Raw genomic sequence first — 18360 nt, 5'->3', positions numbered from 1 at the left:
GCTTTGCCCGGCCTCGGTTGCGCTTCTGGATGTGAAAGCCCGGAGAATAAAACGCCCCGCTGCAACCTGTTGTCTTGTGATTGCGCTGCCCGACGGCTGCGGCAGCGACCTGGTGCCAAGTGGGGCCAGGATTCAGGGGCTTCCCCGCTCGGAGCTGGGCGCCTGGAGCTGCCGGTGCCGAGGCTTTGGGTTTGGAGAAGGAGAAGAAGCCCTAGGGTCTTCCCCCCGGGCAGATGGAGACCTGTCAGCCTTTTTGGCAGCAGGCGGCAAGGGGCTTCTGGGCTGAGCCACTACTGCAGGGCTGAAGGTGCCTGCCCTCGCTGGTCCTCCGTTTTCCATCAGCTTCTTCGGAGTTTTGTAGGTGCTGGGTTTGTTTTCTGCGCTGAAAGCCAAGCAGCAGAAGGTCGCATACTCCTCCCTACGCCTTGCTCCCCAGAAATGCTCGCGCTCACGTGGCCAGCCCTCGCGTACAGCCGCTACCCGGCGGCAAAGGCCAGCAGTAAGCAGTGCTTAAGGACTATTGAGAGCAAGCGCTCGCTGGCAAGGGGACAGCCTTGCTCTTAATTGCTCTTTTCCACCCTCGCTTGCTGTGACCGCTCAGAGGGCTGCCGGGAACACTGCCGCCTCTGTTCCCCGCGCAGACGGCGGCCGCGGTGCCCCCAGCCCGGACGGCACACGGGACGGTGATCTGCACGGCCCCGGCCAGCGGCAGCAAGCGCTGCCCCGGGTCCTCGCCGGCATTTGCTAATTTCTTCTAATTGGGCGAGCCTTCGTCTCGTATCCGGGCCCTCGCGCCGCGGGGCTGCGCGTGCGTCGCTGCCTGGGATCCTTCGCTTGGGACCGAGATGTTTTCCCGGTGAGCTGCTGCACCGCCGAGCTCGGGGAAGGAGCTTTTTTGCGCTCCGATTTCGGAGTCGATGCTTTTTTTGTACTCTAATCAAGAGGGTTGTGATGCTGTAATTAAAGACATGGGCTTAATGGGCATTCTGTGGGATGTAAATTTGTCGAAAAATACAAGTCAAACTTTTGAGACCAAAGCGCTTTTGTGCTCACTTGGTCTATTGTAATTAGGGGTGTGGTGCTTAAGGAATATTAATTAGTCCCACGGGTGAGGTTGGGGAGCCAGAAAAATGCCGCCTCCGCCCCTGCTCCCCGGTGGGAGTCTGGGGGCGGCGAGAGCAGGAGCTGCGCATGGGAGGCAGCGAGAGGCAGGGAGCGAAATTCCCCCTCCTTTAAAATAAACAACAATAATAATATCATAAAAAAAAAATAAAAAACCTCCTCTGGGAGCCGGGCGCACCTTCCCTGGGTAGCTGGCTCTGCCAGGCGAGTTCAAACCACCCCCATCGTTCCCCCGGGGGTAGCGGTTGCCTCTGGAATTGCGACAGATCCGTAGCCGGGACTGGGAAGGGGGAAGTCGGGTGCTTGGCAAACCGCCGGGGTTCTGGCTCCAAATATCCCCAGCCACGTGTGGGGATGGGACAGGATCCCAAAGATTTGTGGGTGAGCCCCTCTGCTTGCGTGAGAACCGGTGCCGAGTGAGCCGCCGGCTCCGTCCCCGGCACACGGGGCGAGAGGCTCCGTGGTTGCGTCCCGGAGGCGTCTCGCTATCCTTAGGGTATCCAAATGACGGATTAATTACCCTGCTAGTCCCTGGGAATCCCAGCAGGCTTCCTGCCGATGGGAAACGGGGCAGGGACCGAGCGGTGGTTGCGTAGGCACGGGAGGCAGAGGGCTGGTGGAATTTGGTGGCCGACCCGGCGCGCGGTGCCGGCGCGCTCTCCTGCGTCGGGCTGGGCTTCAGGGAGGACGGTTGGAACAGGAAAATGTCACAGCTTTCTCTCCCCGAGCCTTAAAAACAATTAAAGACAGCCTGGGAGAGAAATAGCCGTGGTAATTACAGGGGTAGAGGCAGTGATGAAGGAGAAGGGAGAAATGATAGGACGGAGTTATCAATTAGATAGTGACTCAGGAGAGCCACTCAGGGAGAAATTGCTGACGAGGAGCTGGCTTCGTGGCTTCCCGGCGTGTCCAAAGCCTGTTCTCAGCCGCAGTGCGGGCCCATTATCTGATGCCAAGGATGTGCTCGTTGGTCAGGCAGGAGAGCTCAGCTTCCGCCCAGTTTCATTTCAGCTGGTGGTGGTTGGAAAATGGAAACAGAAGGCAAAGTTTGGGCGAGCGTAATGAAAAAGTCAATAATTTTTGGCAAATAACGGTAGGAATCAGACCTCCAGACCATCATTTTTGCAGTGAGTCTTGGAAATGGAGGGAATCAGACCTAGGTAAATGTCAGTGATGTATTAAAAAGCCAGGCAGGAAGGTCTGGGTGGCTGCTCTGGAAACCTGGTGCTTGGGGAAGGACAACCTGTTGGCTGGCAGAGGACACTCATAAAGAAAGAGCGCTGGGACGGGTTGCCCAGGGAGGTGGTGGCATCACCGTCCCTGGGGGTGTTCAAGGAACGGTTGGACGTGGCGCTTGGGGACATGGTTTAGTGGGTGACATTGGAGGTAGGGTGATGGCTGAAACAGATGATCTTGGAGGGCTTTTCCAACCCTAACGATTCTGTGATTTAGTGGTACCACATCATCCGTGAGCAGGAGATTGAGTGTGGGTCATGTGGACGCCAGTGGTCTGGCATCTGTCGGGGAAGCTGATCTGATATTGTTGCAACGCTGAGGATTGAAGTGGCGACTAATCAAGGGAACCAACTGGACCCGGCTTCCTTGGTGAGTTGTCCCTGCTGGTGGCAGGACCTGGGGGGACCCGGTGGGGACATCTCATGACTTTATGGCTTGGAGGGCGCACAGGTTGCCGGCATTGAGGTGCCCGTGGCTAATGGGTGCCCGGTGCCCACGGCTCTCAGCTCAGCTGAGACAATCACATCCAAGTATTGAGGCTAGAGCATTCGAACTAGAAATTGGGCTCAAATTCTTTTGGGTGAAGGTCAGGTGAGGTTTTTTCCCAAGCTTTCCATTAGCAAATTCTAACACAGAAGAAATACTTTCCTAAGAAAAGCCCTTTAAGCCGCAGAATTTCTGTTTCGAAGTTGGAAGTAGTTCAGGGAAGTGGAAGGGCCTACATCATCCAAAAGGACTAAGACAAGTTCTGAGCTGTAGCACGAGATCGCTTTTTAAAATATTGATTTCTCTGGCAGCTGCTAGCCGTTTTCCTTCGAGATCTGGGTAACCCAGTTTCTTCTCCTGCAGCGCTGGGAGGAACGAGACAGACTTGAGTCTGGTACTGGGCATGGCACCGCGACACGCAGGATCGTGGCTTCGCTGTAGGACTTGGGGAACAGAGTCCTAGAATGGTTGAAGCTGGAGGCACCTCTGGGGACATCTCGTCCCCCCCTGCCCCATCAGGGCCCCCCAGCTGGTGCCCAGCCCCACGTCTGGGTGGGTTCCCCAAGCACCTCCCTGGTCCCAGTGCTCGGACTCCAGCACTCATACCACGAGGGTTGGCGTGCCTGCAGCGATGCAGCAAGTTGGGGGAACCCCAGCACTCAGGTGTTGTCTTTCTGTTGGGGTGCGCTGACTTCCCGAGGCTCTGAGGACAGATTTGGCTTTGTGCAGGTGGGCCAAAGTGCCCTGAGAACCTTTAGAGCTGCAGAAAGCGGCACCAAACAGAATGAAATGAATTCTTCACTCAGAGGGCGGTGAGGCCCTGGCCCAGGTTGCCCAGAGGAGCCGTGGATGCCCCATCCCTGGAGGTGCTCAAGGCCAGGCTGGATGGGGCTTTGGGCAACTATGGGGGCTTTTGGTCTGGTAGGAAGTGTCCCTGCCTATGGACATTTGGAATTTGATGGGCTGTGAGGTCCCTTCCAACCCATCTGTGGATCTGCCAGCATCTCCTCCAGGAGTTCCTGGTTTGTGTCCGTCCTCTGACACACGCGTGGTGCCCACGCGGAACACGCAGCCTGGGGGGTGAATAACCTAAAAAGCCCCAAATGAAGCCTTGGGAGGCTTGGAGACGGGTTTGTTCTCAAGCATACTTGATTACCTCCTCCTTAGCTGCATCTCCATAAAAATGCTGCTCTGCAGTGAGCTGTGGTACCGGGCGAGACGCGTTTTCTCCCCGAGGCGAGAACCCCTCGGATCCAGGGAGCCGCACGACCTTCGTGGGAAGGGTTTGTGCTCCCTTCCTGCCAAGAGCCCCCGGCAAAAATGCTTCAGCTCCCTTGGGTACTGAAAGCTGCTTCGAGACCTGTGCTCCGCATCCCCGCTGCGGCCAGCGGTGGGTCACGCAGGGGCGCGAGCACCGCCAGCCTCCGCTCCCTCCTGCAGGCGCTTGCTGCCCCCTGACACAACCAGGAGGAATTCAACGCTTTGTGATAATAAACGTGCACGCCCTGAGCATGCTGAGGTGCTGCAAGCGTAAGGTCCGCTGGCGTTTTGGGTTAATTTGGCAGGATGTGTGGCGTGCCGGGGCTGGACACCGGGGCGACCGGGCTTCCCGGTGCCGTGCCGCTGAGAGGCGCCGGGTCAGGTCTCGGTGCGCTGCCCGCCTTCCTCTGCAGCAGCAAAACCACAAAGCGCAGAGGGGAGCGGGGCTTAGAAGGGAAGCAATTTGCATGCAGTTGCGTAACGAAGTTGCAGGAGGCTGGGGATTAGAACAGCACCGAGAGACCGCGACACGACGCGGTATCCCGTGATCCAAAGGCTCCAGAGGTGGCTCTGGAAGAGCCGGCTGCAGTAACGCGCTACCACGCCGTATCGCTCGGAGGCTCCTTCCCAAGACAGGTCAGGCTTTCCACAGCCCCTTACCCTCAGTGCTTCTTTGGGAACCTCCAGGCACAGCCTCGGCGGCCTCGCCAGGCCCCTTGCTTGAACATGAGCATGAAAAATGCTCCATTAGGAGGTGGGACAGTTCCTTCCACTCTCTTTCTGCCTGGGAGAAACGGCTTTTCATATCAAGTGGGAAATTGTATCAGTCTGCATCTCTATGCAAGATATTTTTTTCCCCATCATTTATTCAAACCCCTCGTTCTCCATCCTCTGTGTGTGCCTCTGTGGCAGCTGGTGGCTGGATGCAGTTATTTTTGCAGCACAATTAAAGCAAGCACACCTCCAGCTGCCGTTCCCTTGCCCATCGTCATGGGGGCAGCTCCGTCTAGCTCAGGGTGCTGCCGGGTCGTGCACGGCTCGCGTGTGCTCCCCGTCGTCCTTCTGGGCACTGGGGTGTGGGTGCAGGGATGGGGTGCTCAGGTGCCACCACCCAACAGCAGGTTTGTGCCATCTGGGCCGAGGCAGGGCCACATCCACACTTAACCAGAGGCAGTAGCCAAAAAATTGGGCACAGCAGCCAAGAAGAGCTGCCTTCCCGTGGGATGTCTGAAAAAGGAGCTGCAGGGAAGGGCACGGGACTGATTTCCCAGTGAGGAGCCTGAGGTAAAACTCGGTCTGGGACTCTGTTCTGTGCTGTGTTAGAGAGATCTTTCCAAAACGTCCTCGTGTGGTGGTGTGCGACGCTGCTGCGCGACTGCAGAAGAGCTGAACTCAAACGGGGGGGCCGGGGGGGGGGGGGGGGAATAAATGGGGCGTAAATGGTGTGGGGAGCCCTGCGAGGCAGCGCGAGGAGGCGGCAGGACCTGGTCCTGGTCAGATACGGCGCCTGCGAGAAGCGGTGAAGACTGAAGCCAGGTTTCCTGCTTGGTTTTTTGTCACCCCCCATCTGTGCAATGCTGAAGGAAAGGTGGATGGGAAGCTCCAGCCTCCGGCTGGACTGGAGGCTCCCCCTGGCCCCCGGGCAGCACTTCGGGACCAGGCAGGTGCCAGAGCCCTGGCACCGGGACCAGGGGCTGGGGGCTCCTCCTGGGGGCTCCCCAAACCTGCCCGGGGTGAGGCTGGGCACGGCTGGGGGGGCTTGATGGGGTGGGGGGACCCAGAGGTGCCTCCAACCTTGGCCATTCTCTGATCCTGCAATCTGCACCCAATTCCTGCGGGGTCAGACCATGGAGTGACCCCGACCGGGAGGCAAGCGGCCTTGGGAGTGCCCCAGTGAGGGGTGCTGGGGGTCTTTTGGGGGGGTCTGGCCCACCCCCACGCCACGTGCTTCAGGATCCTTCACCGGCAAACACAAAGCCAGTGCTGGAGTGTTTTTCCTGCTGGAAACGAAGCCCACACGCTCTGTCCGAGGGGCACCTCACCGGGCTCGGCCCGCTCCCAGCAGATGAACCTCGCCGTGCCGCCGTGCTCCTCCTGTTGTCCCTGCGAGGAACCAGCCCAGTTGTCGGTGGCCGGGGAATGTTGGCAGCAGCCTTCGGGACGTGCAGATGCTGCAGGAGGAGCATTCCTCCGCCTCCCCGCCCCGGGTTGCTATGCTTCGCGTTGGGATGAACCCAGCCACCCGGAGAAGTAGGTTAAATACCAGGAATCCGAGCGCAGCTCGGCTCGAGTCGCGCTATCGGAGCAATTTATCTGGCTAATTTTAGCGAAATGTGTTATTAAGTGGATTAAGGCAATTAAACACTGTTATCGCTAATGGCTGACACGATAACGTGCCCTGCCACGGGGGCCGCTCATATCCGAAACCTCGCCGTAGCAAAGTCGGGGCCCACCAAGGATGACGACAGCCATCATTCGAGTAGCACGTTTATAGCCCTTTGGTGGTTTTAGGTTTAGGTTTTGTATTTCGTAAGTGTGTAAACCCTTTGTAAACCCTTTAATTAAAGTCTTTTGCAGTGTGGGTTTTTTTTTGTTGTTGTTTTTTTTTTTTTAAATGCTGCCCACCGAGTGCTGCAGACCCCTCCGGGAAGCAGGCAGCGTCTCCCAGATGCCAGCCACCACCGAAGCAAACCGAGGGCCGTTCTCGTGTTAGGGCAGCCCCAGCAGGAGCACGAGGAGCCCCAGGATGTGTTATCAGGGCAGGACTCGCTGCCACGCACGGCACGGGTAGCGGTGGCCCTGATTTTGGGGGTTCTAGGCATCAGCCTCGGTCGGGATCGTACGGAGAAGGCCTGTCAGTGCTTTGGCAGAGGGTTTGGACCCAACAATCCCTTGGGGACCCTTCCAACCCCTACAATTCTGTGATTCTGAGCCCGGCAGCAGGCAGGGCTGGCAGCGTGCTGAACGCCCTGAGCAGCTCCAGCTCCATGCAGAAGCTGCGAGGTTCGAGGCCCTTTTGCCTTTGTTTCAGCACCGAATTAGCACGCGGCGCTCTTTTCTTTCCGTGCCTGGCTCTCCCGGAACCTGGGGGAGGAGGAGAACAAAGCGAGGCGCCCGCGGTCTGTCATTTTGGAGGCAGCGTGAGGCTGCCGGCAAATCGTCGCGGTGCACGGCCCACCTTCGGGCCCCGGAGGAGGGGATTTAATGGCAGGTTTCTGCGCTGTTCCCCGGCTGGAAATAACGCGGCCAGGCCTCCGGAACGTGGCGGTCCTTGAGCTGCCAAGCGCTGAATGCTTTTACGTGGCCTGTTGGATCGGTTCAGGCCGCCCTGCTGAACAGGACGAAGGCGAAACCTCCACAGATGGCTCTGGGCTGCTCTGCTGGCTGGGGGTAGCAGAGCCGTAATCCCCCAAAACGGGGTTTTTACCCACAAAGTGCTCGGTGGAACAGGAAGGAAGGCGTAGGCACGAGGCTGGAGCCACTCGCCTTCTGTTGGGCTTCCCGCGTGCTGCAGCACCCAGAGCAGAAAAGCGATAAGGTTTTGGGGCAAGATCTCGGAGGTTTGGCTTCCACATGGAGGACTAGGCTCTGGAAAATGCCGAAGATTGGAGTTTTGCCCCTGCACTGGTGCTGCAGCCCGGTAATTGCGGGCACGCCGCCCTGGCCGCCGAGGATTCGGCCTAGCAGAGAACCTTGGCCTTGGTGTGTTGGCATGGGGGGCATCATGTTAATGGCGGCCCTTGGTGAGAGCTGGATTTCATGGTGTGGGGAAGGGGCCAGGAGCGGATCTAGCGGCCACCTTCCCCTCCCTTATGGGGAGAAGAGAGCGCCAGGCTCGCCCCTGGATGTGGCACGGGAAGGGTGAGAGGCATGCACTGTGGTGGGGCCTCGTGGTGGGGTCTGATGGAGGGATCACCCAAGTGTGGTCACCTGGAGCGGTTCCAAGACCCCATCCACAGAGATTTCAGCACTGGAAAGGCCCTGAACAGGATCACTTCAAGGACACCTGCACCCAAGGGAGGAAGGGAAGTTGGCCCCAGTGACCTCCAGAGATCTTCCAGCCTCCAATGTGGTGAAATCGGGAAGGAGACATCAGGCCGTGGCTCCTGCACTAGACTCTTTCCATCTCCCACCCAGACCAAGGACTTGAGAGGAGCTTGTTCCTTCCCCTTGGGGGGTTCTTTATTTATTTATCTACTGATTTCTCAGAAGATGCACGCGATTCTCCTGGTAACCCCAGTTCCAGAAGACTTGCTGCATCCTCCTCTGAAATTTCCTCCTCCTTTTCCTTGCACCATCAGGGACGTAGAGGTTTCCTTCCCCTCTCACAGAGGGACCTCCTGCTGCCTGGGGGCTCCGGGAACCCCCCGCGGTACAAATCTGAGACGCGTAGCGGGGACGCCAAGCTTGTAGGGCCGTCCGGAATCTGCTGCTGCTGCCAGCGGAGGCTCTGGAGGCAGCAAATGCTCTCGCACCTGCCAAGTCACTCTCAGGGGACATTACTCACTTTTTTTTTTCAGGGTTTTGCCCTCCGTGCAGCTTTCCTTCTGCAGAGCTCGTGCCAAGGATGGGCAGAGCATTTTACATCACCCCACTGATGCCATTTGTGTAGAGAAGTCGCCCTGGTAGGTGACAAGTTCATTGCCATCCCTGCTTTCTCTCTCAAGGTAAAACGCCCAAGTTACAATCCCAGACTGACCAAAAAAAAACAAAAAAATGCTTTTATTTCTGGCATTCCATTTTTTAAGTTTCAAGGTTGGTTAGCCCTGTCTTGCCGCCGTTCGCTTTCTCCTTCAGGTCAGCCGCTTTTCCCCCGGGAGAGCGGGGGCAGAAGGCAATTTTGCTCACGGGCTTCGCTGCGCGCGCCTCGTAAAGATTGACTTTGTCGTCGCGCCCAAGGGCACCGGGGGGAAGCCTTCGGCTGCGCTGCTGGGGCGCGTTTGGGTAGCGTGCCTTGTGGAGGAGCGCCGGGATTTGGTGCCAGGATGGTAAAAAATAAATAAATAAATAAAATAAAATAAAATAAATAAAAATATTAAAAAAAATGAGAAATCTGGTGCAGAAGGGCAGCCTTGCTGCTGGCCGTGCGGTAGAAGTAACACAATAATTTTCCACTGGTAGTATCATTTATTATCTCATACGGGAGCTTTGTGATAGGGGATGAGGAGGCACACGTGCTGGAGGTAGGGATCCAGGACTTCGTAGTTCCCTTTTTTTTTTTCTTCCAAACAGGTAAATTTTAAGTTGAACTGCTTTGCTTACGTGCTGTTATCGTATAAGAAATAACAAGTCTGTTTTCGAGCAGGAGCACGTGGTGTCGTTGCCTCTGCCCAGTGCCCGCCTTCCCTCCCGTAGGCACCCCGCAATCCCGGGATAGTTGAGGTTGGAGGCGCCTCTGGGCCCCTTTACGTAGACCTAGCACTGGAAATGCAACGCATCGGGGCAGGATTGGTCCCTAGGGAGACGAGGGGTCGTGCTGGGGGCTGGGGGCTCCACGGGTGGTGGTGGCCGGGACCCATCGGGATGCGTCTGGGGACTGGGGGAGGGCGGATTTGCTCCTTTATCTCCCTTCTGAGTCTCGCTGGCAGATTGAGTGGCAGATTTCGCACCAACTGTGCCGAGCGATCGGATCCCGCGCCCGGGCACGCGGCGTGCTACCGGAGGGATTTGTCATCGCGCGGCATATGGCCGGGTGTCGGCGCGGGCAGCAGGCGTTTCCCCTCCGTCCTCGTCCCTCTCTGCGTGCCGGGCTGGGCTCGGAGGAGCAATGCAGGCGTTTCGCTTTCCTCTGCGCGTCCTGGTGGGTGGGGGGGCAGCAGGATCCCACCCGGTGCGCGGCTCTTGGATTTCTGCAAAGGGTGGGGGGCTTTGTGCTGTGTCCGCCTGCCTGCAGCAGGCTTCCTGCTGCTCTGCCAAGTTTGTTTTTTTTTTTTTTTTTTCATTTCTGTGTGTGGTTTTTTTGTGTGTGTTTTTTTGTGTGTGTGTGTTTTTGTTTTGTTTTGTTTTTTGTTTTTCTTTTCTAAATTAGATTGCTGTCTAGATTTCTGCCCAGGGCTAGCATCTCGGCGCTCTGAAGCACCGAGCGCCCCGCGTCTTACAGCGTTATCTGCAGGTCCTACAAATCCCACCCCGTCGCCGTCGGGAAGAGGGGGGAGGACGGCTTCCAAGCGTCCTCTGCCTCCCAGCGCAGCACCGAGAGGTTATCTGATATTTCGGTGGGAGCCGGCGCTCGCTGGCAATCTCCCCGTGCCGCCGGGAAAGGTCATCTTGTCTTACAGCCTCTAATTGCTCCCGGCGTCCCGGGGATTTTTCGGGCTGAGCTCTGCATCAGCAGGACGTGCGGCAGCAGAAAGGGTTAAACGGGGTCTGTGCTGCTTCTTCCCCCCCCCCCCCGACCCCAACCCAGCCACGATGGGAAATGAAACCGCGTCTGGAGCCGGACAGGTGGCCGCTTTTGGCCCCAAAACGGGGCGCATCACCTGCTGGGGAGCAGCTGCCGCCGCAGGGCTCATGCGTGGCTTAGGGCAGGGTCCTAGGCAGAAAAGCCCCCAGCGCCGCGCTCGCCTGGCCCCCGCTAGTTCCTAAATATTTCAGAGGCCAGAAGCTTCCTCTCCTCCCCACGATGCCTGCATGGAGCACACGGGAAAGGGCCAGCTCGGCACGGGGACCACAGATCAAATCCATCGGGGTGCGTATTTAGGGGCTTCCGCTCCGCGCTCGGCTCGTCCCCATCCGGGCTTCACCTCGTTTGCTTTCTGAAGCAGTAACTTAAGTCCTCGTCCTTCGAGATTAGGTCGGCTTGAAGTCACAGCGGCACCGAAATGAGGTTTTTCTTACTCAAGGAGTCAAAATAATTAAAATATAAAGCAGCAGTCGGCGCGAGGAGCGCCCCGCACACTTGGCTAGGAGGGCTGGGATTCGGCAGCTGCGACCGCTCTGGAATCCGCGCCTGCTCCGCTCCCTCGCCGCCCCGCCAGCACGGGGCCAGCTGCCAGGCCCAGAGCTCTTCCCCTGCCCATAATTCTGCTTTTTTTTTTTCCTCTAAAAGCTGTTTTTCCCCTAAAAGCGGTCAGTCCCCTTTCGGGATGCTGATGCAGGGCCTCGGATGTGCTCGTTTTCCAGCGCTGGGAATTGAGGCGATGGGATTCGGAGGATCCTGAGATTCAGAGAATTCCCTTCCCACAGAGGTTTTGGGGGCAGGGGGAAGTTTCTCGCTCCTGATTTCTTGTGGGATTGCGACAGGTTCTTGCATGTCCGTGGGCTTCTGGCTGATAGCGTAAGGTTCAAAGCATTCCTCTCAATGTTTCCCACTTCCAATATTGCAGGGAGATTATTACTATTAATAACGCATTCATCATCTTTCCTCTGAAGATTTCAATCGGAAAAGCAAAATAAGACTTTTTTTTCCTCTTTAAGCAGCATCAGAGCCAGCGCTGGCAAGTCCCCGTGCTCGGGTGATCTTCTTCGGTCGGTTTAATTTTTAGAAACTTCGGGGCTGAAAACTCGGGTTTGTGAGCACAACGCTGACACCGGAGCCGTGCGAACGTCTCGACCCGACTCGGGGCGGGCGCGCGCTCGCGGCGCCAGCAGAGACGAAGCTGCCACCCGTCCCCAGAGACCCGTCCCCACGGTGCAGCCATCTGCTGCGCTGCCTGCAGGAGCTGCAGCTTCCCCCCTCGGTCCCTTGGGGAGAGACACCCCCAAAAACCCAGCTCTGCTTGGGCCGAATCCGTCCTGTGTCCCCTGAGGAGCTGCGTGGATGATGCGTGAGATGTCTGGTCTGGCCAGGAACACGTGTAGAGATTGAAATAAAACCATGCCGGGTCCTCCTGGCTGGGGGGTCCTCCTTGGGGATCTCCAAACCCGTGTGGACATGGGGCTGGGCACCACCTGGGGGGTCCCTGATGGAGCAGGGGGGACCCGAAGGAGCCTCCGACCTCTGCTGCCCTCACTTTCGGTGCACGGCCCGAGCCACCTCCGAGGCGCACGCCGCCTGCACCCCTGGGTGCCCGGGCAGGCACTGTGTGTGCCCCAGCTCCATGTTCTCCTTATCCCCTTCCTGAGGGGGCTGCGTCTGCTCTTCCCCCTCCTTGCTCATGACCTGGCACCCTCGGCTGGCTCAGCATCCCTCACGGAGCTCCTTTTATGCAGGCACTCGACTCATCGCCGCCTGTTCGCGTTATCAGCTTCCCGGCAGCTTTCTCCACTTTCGAGGGGGGGCTAAAGGAGATAACGCATAGCCCGGGCTCGCGCTGTGAAGTTCGGATTGGGAGCATCCGCCCTCGCCAGAGGTCTGATAAGAGGGGAGGACATCGGAGCCGCCCGATCCGCTTTCCAAAGCCGCCCTTTGAAGCCAGTGCCGCGTCCCCGCGTCCTCTAGGCCAGAAGCGATGCAATGACACCAAAGTCATCGGCACGAAATGGGCACTGGGGTGGAGGTCCGAGAGCTCCGTGCCTCTGCCTAGACCTCCCCGGGAACAGGGATCCACCTGGGTTGGGCCTGGTGGTCCCAGAGGCCCTCTCCAATTAGGCGAATTCGGTGAAATTCAGGGGGCGAAGCAGGACCCCGCCGTGCCGGCCGCGGCTGGGTGTCCGATTTCACAGCCACCCCCGCGGGCCCGTCCTCCTCGAGCTCCTCGCGTTCTCTTTTGAACCCGTTTGTGTTGTTTGGCTCCGCCGCTTAATACATTCCGCGGTTTGATTGCGTGCTACGAGAAGTGATTTCCTTCAGTTGCCTCTTAAACCCCCCGCCAGACGACCGACAAAAACGCGTCCTGAGAAAATGAACGAAGGGCTCCCGGTCCCCTTCGCGGCCGTGCTGGCTTCTTTCTGCCCTTGGGGACAGTGCCGTCCCCTCCTGGTGCTGGCCCCACGTCCACCCTAGATGCAAGCTCTTCCCCGCGGGGCTGCCCCATGGGGTTGCCCACGTCCTGCCCCGTCCTTGCCAGGTGTCGCTGACCCTTGAGCCCCCTTCCCGACCCGATTCCTCCAGGACCCCGACGGGCTCTAAGCAAGTTACCACAAGGCCCCAAACTCGAGACTGGAAACCATCTCCCCGCTGTTCATTCCATGGAGTTTTCAAGCTTCCCCCCGCCCCCCGACATCTCAGTTTGACGTAGCTTATTAATTCAGCTTTATGCCCGACAAAGAAAGACTTCGGTGCGGGAACGCCCCCCCCTGTTTGAGCCGAGTCCTTCTCCCCTGGCTTTATTTCTGGTTGCTTTTTTTCTCCCCTGTTTATCCCCCAGCCGTTCCCCGCACCTGACGCGTGCACACGCCAGTTCCTGGTGGATTCCTTGATGGAAGCCTTGATTTTCTTTTACCGTCTCCATTTTAGCTTGGTTTCTATGGGAACGGGGAAAAGATAGAAGTGGACGCTTCCTGCTCCCGTCTCCCCACCGGGCCACGCGTTTGGCATCGCCTGCGGCCTGGGAGGGAGGCGGAGGGGCTCCAGCAGGTCTCAGCTCCTGGGCATCCCTGGCAGAGCCGGCTCACGGTGGGGACGTGGTGGCACGTTTGGTGGTCACCGTTTGCCTCGAGGGATGGAGACGTGTCCGTCGCGGTCACCGTTTGCCTCGATGGACACGGCAGGCCGTGGGCCTCGGCAGCCGCGCTCCAACGAGCTGGGCTTTGCTCCTCGCACATCCTACGAGCTGCTCCTTGGAGCTCGCCCACGATAAGGGAAGACGGATTCCGTTTTCCTGGCCCTTTGTTGCTTGAGCAGACCTCGTAAAGAGGCAAAGGCTCGTGCGAAGTCTCCACGGTTCCCGTAGTGATTGTAATGCCAGTATTTAAAAGCAGCGTTCCAGGTGATCCCGATAGCTTTCTCCAGCTACCAGAGAGGGAAGGAGCCAGCAGGAGCCGTGGCAGAGAGCCGGGAGGCTCAGCCCTATGCAAAATCACTCCGGCATGGCTCGGCTTTGCCATCGGGCAGGCTGGGAGCGAGCGGCCCCGGAGCTTTCTCAGGGCACATCTGCCTCCATGGCACAGCCAGGGCTGGGAATCACGGGGGGGTGCAATTTAGATTGCAAATCACCTCCGGGTTGCAAATCCGCGCCATCCCGCCTCGTGTTGTGCGCTGCCAAATTCCCTTGAGACGACTTTTCGGTTTTCTGTGTGAGCACCGGAGCTGTCGCCAGGCTTCGGGTGGCTGGGGAAGGGGCTTGAGATGCCTTCAAGGACCCCCATGCAGCAGAAAAAGGACCCTCAACACTCTTAGTATCATAGAACAAGTGATCTAGGATGGAAAAGACCTTCACGGTCATCATCATCAAGTCCAGCCATCAGCCTCACCCACCGAGTCCCACCACTACACCCCTTCTCCTCTGGCAGGTGGTGCAGCAGGCCAGTGTTGATGAGGAAAAGTTCTGCTTGTTTAAAGGTTTAAATGTGGTTCTGTTGAACTGAAAATCATTTTTCCCAGGCTGACTTGCTGGGCGGCATCTCATGGAGCCACGAGGAGCTTGGAGGGGTTGGCACGGGAAGTATTATGCTCGGTGTCCTACAGCTCGAGGAACGCCTCGAGCCCTCTTCTTTGGACAAATCTCCCCCAAAAATCCGTAGGCAGAGGGGATGGAGAGCACGTGGGCGTGGGGACTTGCTATGCCATGCTCAGCAGGAAGAGAAATTTCCATGGGAGTGCAAATCTGTGAGAAGTGTCCCATGTGGATCTTTTTTTGTGGCACTGAGGGACACGGTTTGGTGATGGGATGCGGTAGCTCAGGTCGATGGTTGCACTTGGGGACCTTCACGGAATCACAGAGCGGCTGAGGTTGGAGGCACCCCCGTGTCCACCTTGTCCCGGGCCCCCCCTCGAGCTGGTGCCCAGCCCCACGTCCAGGTGGGTTTGGGCATCCCAGCACCTCCCCAGCACTGCTCGAAGCCCCCCGGGAAGCTGAAGGCTGGGTGGGTGTTGGGGACGCGTCACGGCGAGGCTCGGTGTGCCGTGGTCTGAGCGCTGGCTCCCTCCCAGCAGCAACTGGGGACATTTCTGTCCGGGTGCCCACGAGATGCAGGGTGACAGCAGGAAGGGCGCGATGCCCCCAGGAGCCCGCAGATCCCGGAGAACACGGTGCCCAAATGCCCTGCCGGCCCCAGGGCATGCCCACCGAGCTCGTGTCTGGCTCTAAACCCAGCCTGGCTTCCGATCTAATAAACGTAACGTGGCCAAGGCGAGCCTTGAGTACAACAGGCTCTGACACCCGCACGAGAGGCGTGCTCCGTGTTTTCCCCTGGAGCTCTCCATCTGATCGGGATGGATTTGGTGAGCGGCAGGGAGCGGAGAGACCGAACGCCGCGAGCATCTGCAGCTCTTACTCCTCTGAGTCCCGCTCGCAGTGGAGGGTGGCCGAGACCTTCCCTGGGACAGGCCAGTTGGCACAGGCTTCGCGCTACAGCCTGGGTGCTGTTGGAGACAGATTGGTGACAGCACGACCACGTTTGGCCACGATTACCGGCGTGGTTACTTGGCGATTGTACCTGCTCCCATTTAGGAGCTCCTGAGCATCCCCGAGCATCCCCGTCCTCGTGGTGGCCTCCAACATTCAACAGCAGCCCAAATGAGCTCTGCGTCCATCACATCCTTGGCACCCATTGTGGTTCTTCTCTGTTCCTCCCGATTTCTTAAATTAGCTTGAAATTCCCAGAACCTTGCCTACATGGTTTTCTTCCATGGGTCCTTTCCGTCCTTCATACTGGGGTGGATCACAAATGGCTCTTTGTGTAAAAAAAAACCTGGTTTGGATGCTGCGAGCAGTCAGCAAGCACTTGAGGCTACATGCAAAAAGTTGGAAGGGTCTTTGGTTTATGGATTGCGGCCAGAGGACTGGTCTGGAAAACTCACCTTGGGTTTTTCGGGATCCATCCCCGAGGTGCCAAAGCTGGGAGTTTCCGAGAGTTTCTGTGTAACCGATTTATGGTTATAAGGATAGACGGTTATATGGGAGCCCGAGCTCGTGGTGAGCTGCAAATGACCCAGCCAGTGGTGGGCTGCGCATCCCCCATGGTTGGTTTTGGGGGTTTTTATCAGTCTGCATCCGTTTGGGATCGCTCCCACCCTCGGCACTCACCACACAGTGCCGCGTAATCGGAGAGCGAGGGCAGCGCCGAGGGTGGGAGCCCGGCACGTCCCTACGGATGGGAGAGCAGCTTCGTCAGGGGAAATCGGGGCTCGGGGTCCGACCTGATACTCCGGCAGCTCCTGGCTTTGGTCCGGGAGTGTATAAATACCCCGAGCCCTGCAGCTCACGGGGATCCGGGCAGAAATCCAGCCAGTGACCGTGGGCAGTGCGGCGTCCCCTGCTAGGGGGGCTGCCAGGAGGGTGCCACGAGGACCAGGCAGGATGAGACACTGCAAGGCCGTCGGCAGAAATTAACGAGCGTCCATCCCGGGGCAGCTCCCGCAGCCGGTTCAGGGTCTGAGATTTGGTCATTCAGAAGAGAGCAACAGAAGTCCCTTTGGACAGGACTTGGCAGGGGAGCAGAGCGGGGCCGGCAGCGGCGAGGCTGTCCCGCTGGCTGCTGTGTTGGCGATTTCCAACACCCATAAGGCTTCGTTGGCCTCGTTAGCACGGAAATCAATAAAACCCCGGGTTTCACGCAGGCCACTCCGAAGGCATCGCTGGCCAGGACAACAAAGGAGCGTGTTTTTGCACCAGGAGCTTCCTCCCCGCCGCGCTCGGCACCTTTCCAGCTTGCATCCTGAGGCTGCACAGCGCTGGGAGGGGGGCGAGCAGGGGGGTCCTGGCAGGGGGGGATGCGGTGATTTGGGTCCGAGCATCCTCTGAACAGGGGGGGCAGCTCCTGCGCTGCCACCTCCCAGGCTCGGTGCTGTGAGGGCTGGAAGAAGCCGCAGGGATCAGCCGGAACAGGCACAGCTTCAGTCCAACCCATGCAAGTATTTGGGTTTCTACCAAAGAAAAAAATCCAGTTACAGCCTCCATCGTGCACGGATCCAAAGTTCAGAATTAAATCGGAGTTCCCTGGTGCCCTGGTGCAGAAGTTCGCTCTGTTGGTGCTTTCTTGAGCCTGGTTTTTGTAGCACGAGTGCTGCCCAAAAGCCGTGGAGGCTGCCCCAACACCGGCATTCCTTCTCCTCCCTGCCCCATGAGCGACAGCAGCCGCTCTGCAGGGACCCGGAGTTATTTTTGGGGTTCACCCAGGGACCGTCGATCACCGTGGTCAACATCAGCAGGATGCAGGAGGACTGGGATCGAGGTTTCCTGGCGTTTTGGGGCTGCTGCCCCCAAAGTTTGCTAACCCCATCCCTCTCAAAGCATTTTTGCTCTAGCAAGATGCGTTGCGTGGCCAACCCCATTTTTCTCCTCCTCCCTCTGCCAGGCCACTTAGCGAGGAAGCGTTACACCTTTCAGGTCAATGATGTCTTTTCGTTAAAATATTCATCGGCACTGAACCCACCGGTGCGGGAACGAACCCTCTCTCTAAATGCTTTGATATTCTGCTCACTGCTGTCTGCCCGCGGTCGGCTACTGCTGACGCTCAGCAGTTCTCTGCCCGCGCTGCTCCGGCACTCATCAGCCTGTCCAGGGTTTGGCACCGAGGAACTGTCTCCTGGGGGGGTGAAACGATTTTCAAGTAAAACGAATTTCAAGTAAAACGAATTTTAAGTAAAATGCATTTTAAGAAAAAAAAAAAAAAAAAAAAGATTTTAAGTAAAACACATTTTAAGTAAAACACATTTTAAGAAAAAAAAAAAAATAAGTAAAACACGTTTTAAGTAAAACGTGTGTTAAGTAAAGCAAATTTTAAGCAAACCATTCCTGTAGAGTGCCATGTGCATAAGGAACCGAATTGTGCTGCTTGGAGGTAAAGAACCAAAGCAACAAGGCATAGGTTATTATTATTATTTATTTTATTTTCGGGGTGGGAATGAGGTGGGAACGGTCCCCTCGGCGGAACTGTGCGGATTTGGGTTCCCGGTCATCTTTCGACCACAGCAGGGATCTCTGCGGGGTGAGACGGGGCGATGAGAGCAGCAGGGCGCTTCAAGGAGCCCTCGCTCTGCCGGGGCGGGCTGGGGTCAGGTCTCCAAAACCACTGCGAGGGCTGGGGACTGTGCTGGGTGTGCTGGTGCCGTTGGCCTGAAGCATCGTGTCCATGTGGAGTTGGCATTTCTGGGTGGAGTTGGGTGCTTTGGGGTGTAATTGGGTGGTACAGCTTGTAGTTGGGTGCTTTGGGGTGTAGCTGGGCGCTTTGGGTTGTAGTTGGGCACTTCAGGGTGTAGTTGGGTGCTTCTGG

At 57.8% G+C, this 18360-nt stretch overlaps 1 protein-coding gene across 6 annotated transcripts in view; it reads left to right on the top strand.

The window, feature by feature from the left end:
- ARHGAP39 (Rho GTPase activating protein 39) overlaps positions 1 to 18360 on the top strand; it is a 70673-nt gene that overhangs the window by 22728 nt on the left and 29585 nt on the right. Inside the window, exon 1 of one of the 6 annotated variants that reach the window (XM_035314449.1) lies at positions 831 to 856. The exons of the other annotated variants lie outside the window; for them this stretch is intronic. Coding sequence (XP_035170340.1) covers positions 846 to 856 — 11 coding nt within the window. The 5' untranslated portion in view covers positions 831 to 845. Of the gene's footprint in view, positions 1 to 830; positions 857 to 18360 lie in introns of those variants that run through there. 6 annotated transcript variants of the gene reach the window in all.

The sequence above is a fragment of the Oxyura jamaicensis genome, unplaced genomic scaffold (assembly GCF_011077185.1).
Source record: "Oxyura jamaicensis isolate SHBP4307 breed ruddy duck unplaced genomic scaffold, BPBGC_Ojam_1.0 oxyUn_random_OJ72666, whole genome shotgun sequence".
Lineage (NCBI taxonomy): Eukaryota > Metazoa > Chordata > Aves > Anseriformes > Anatidae > Oxyura > Oxyura jamaicensis.
This window is presented reverse-complemented; position numbering and strand designations above follow the sequence as displayed.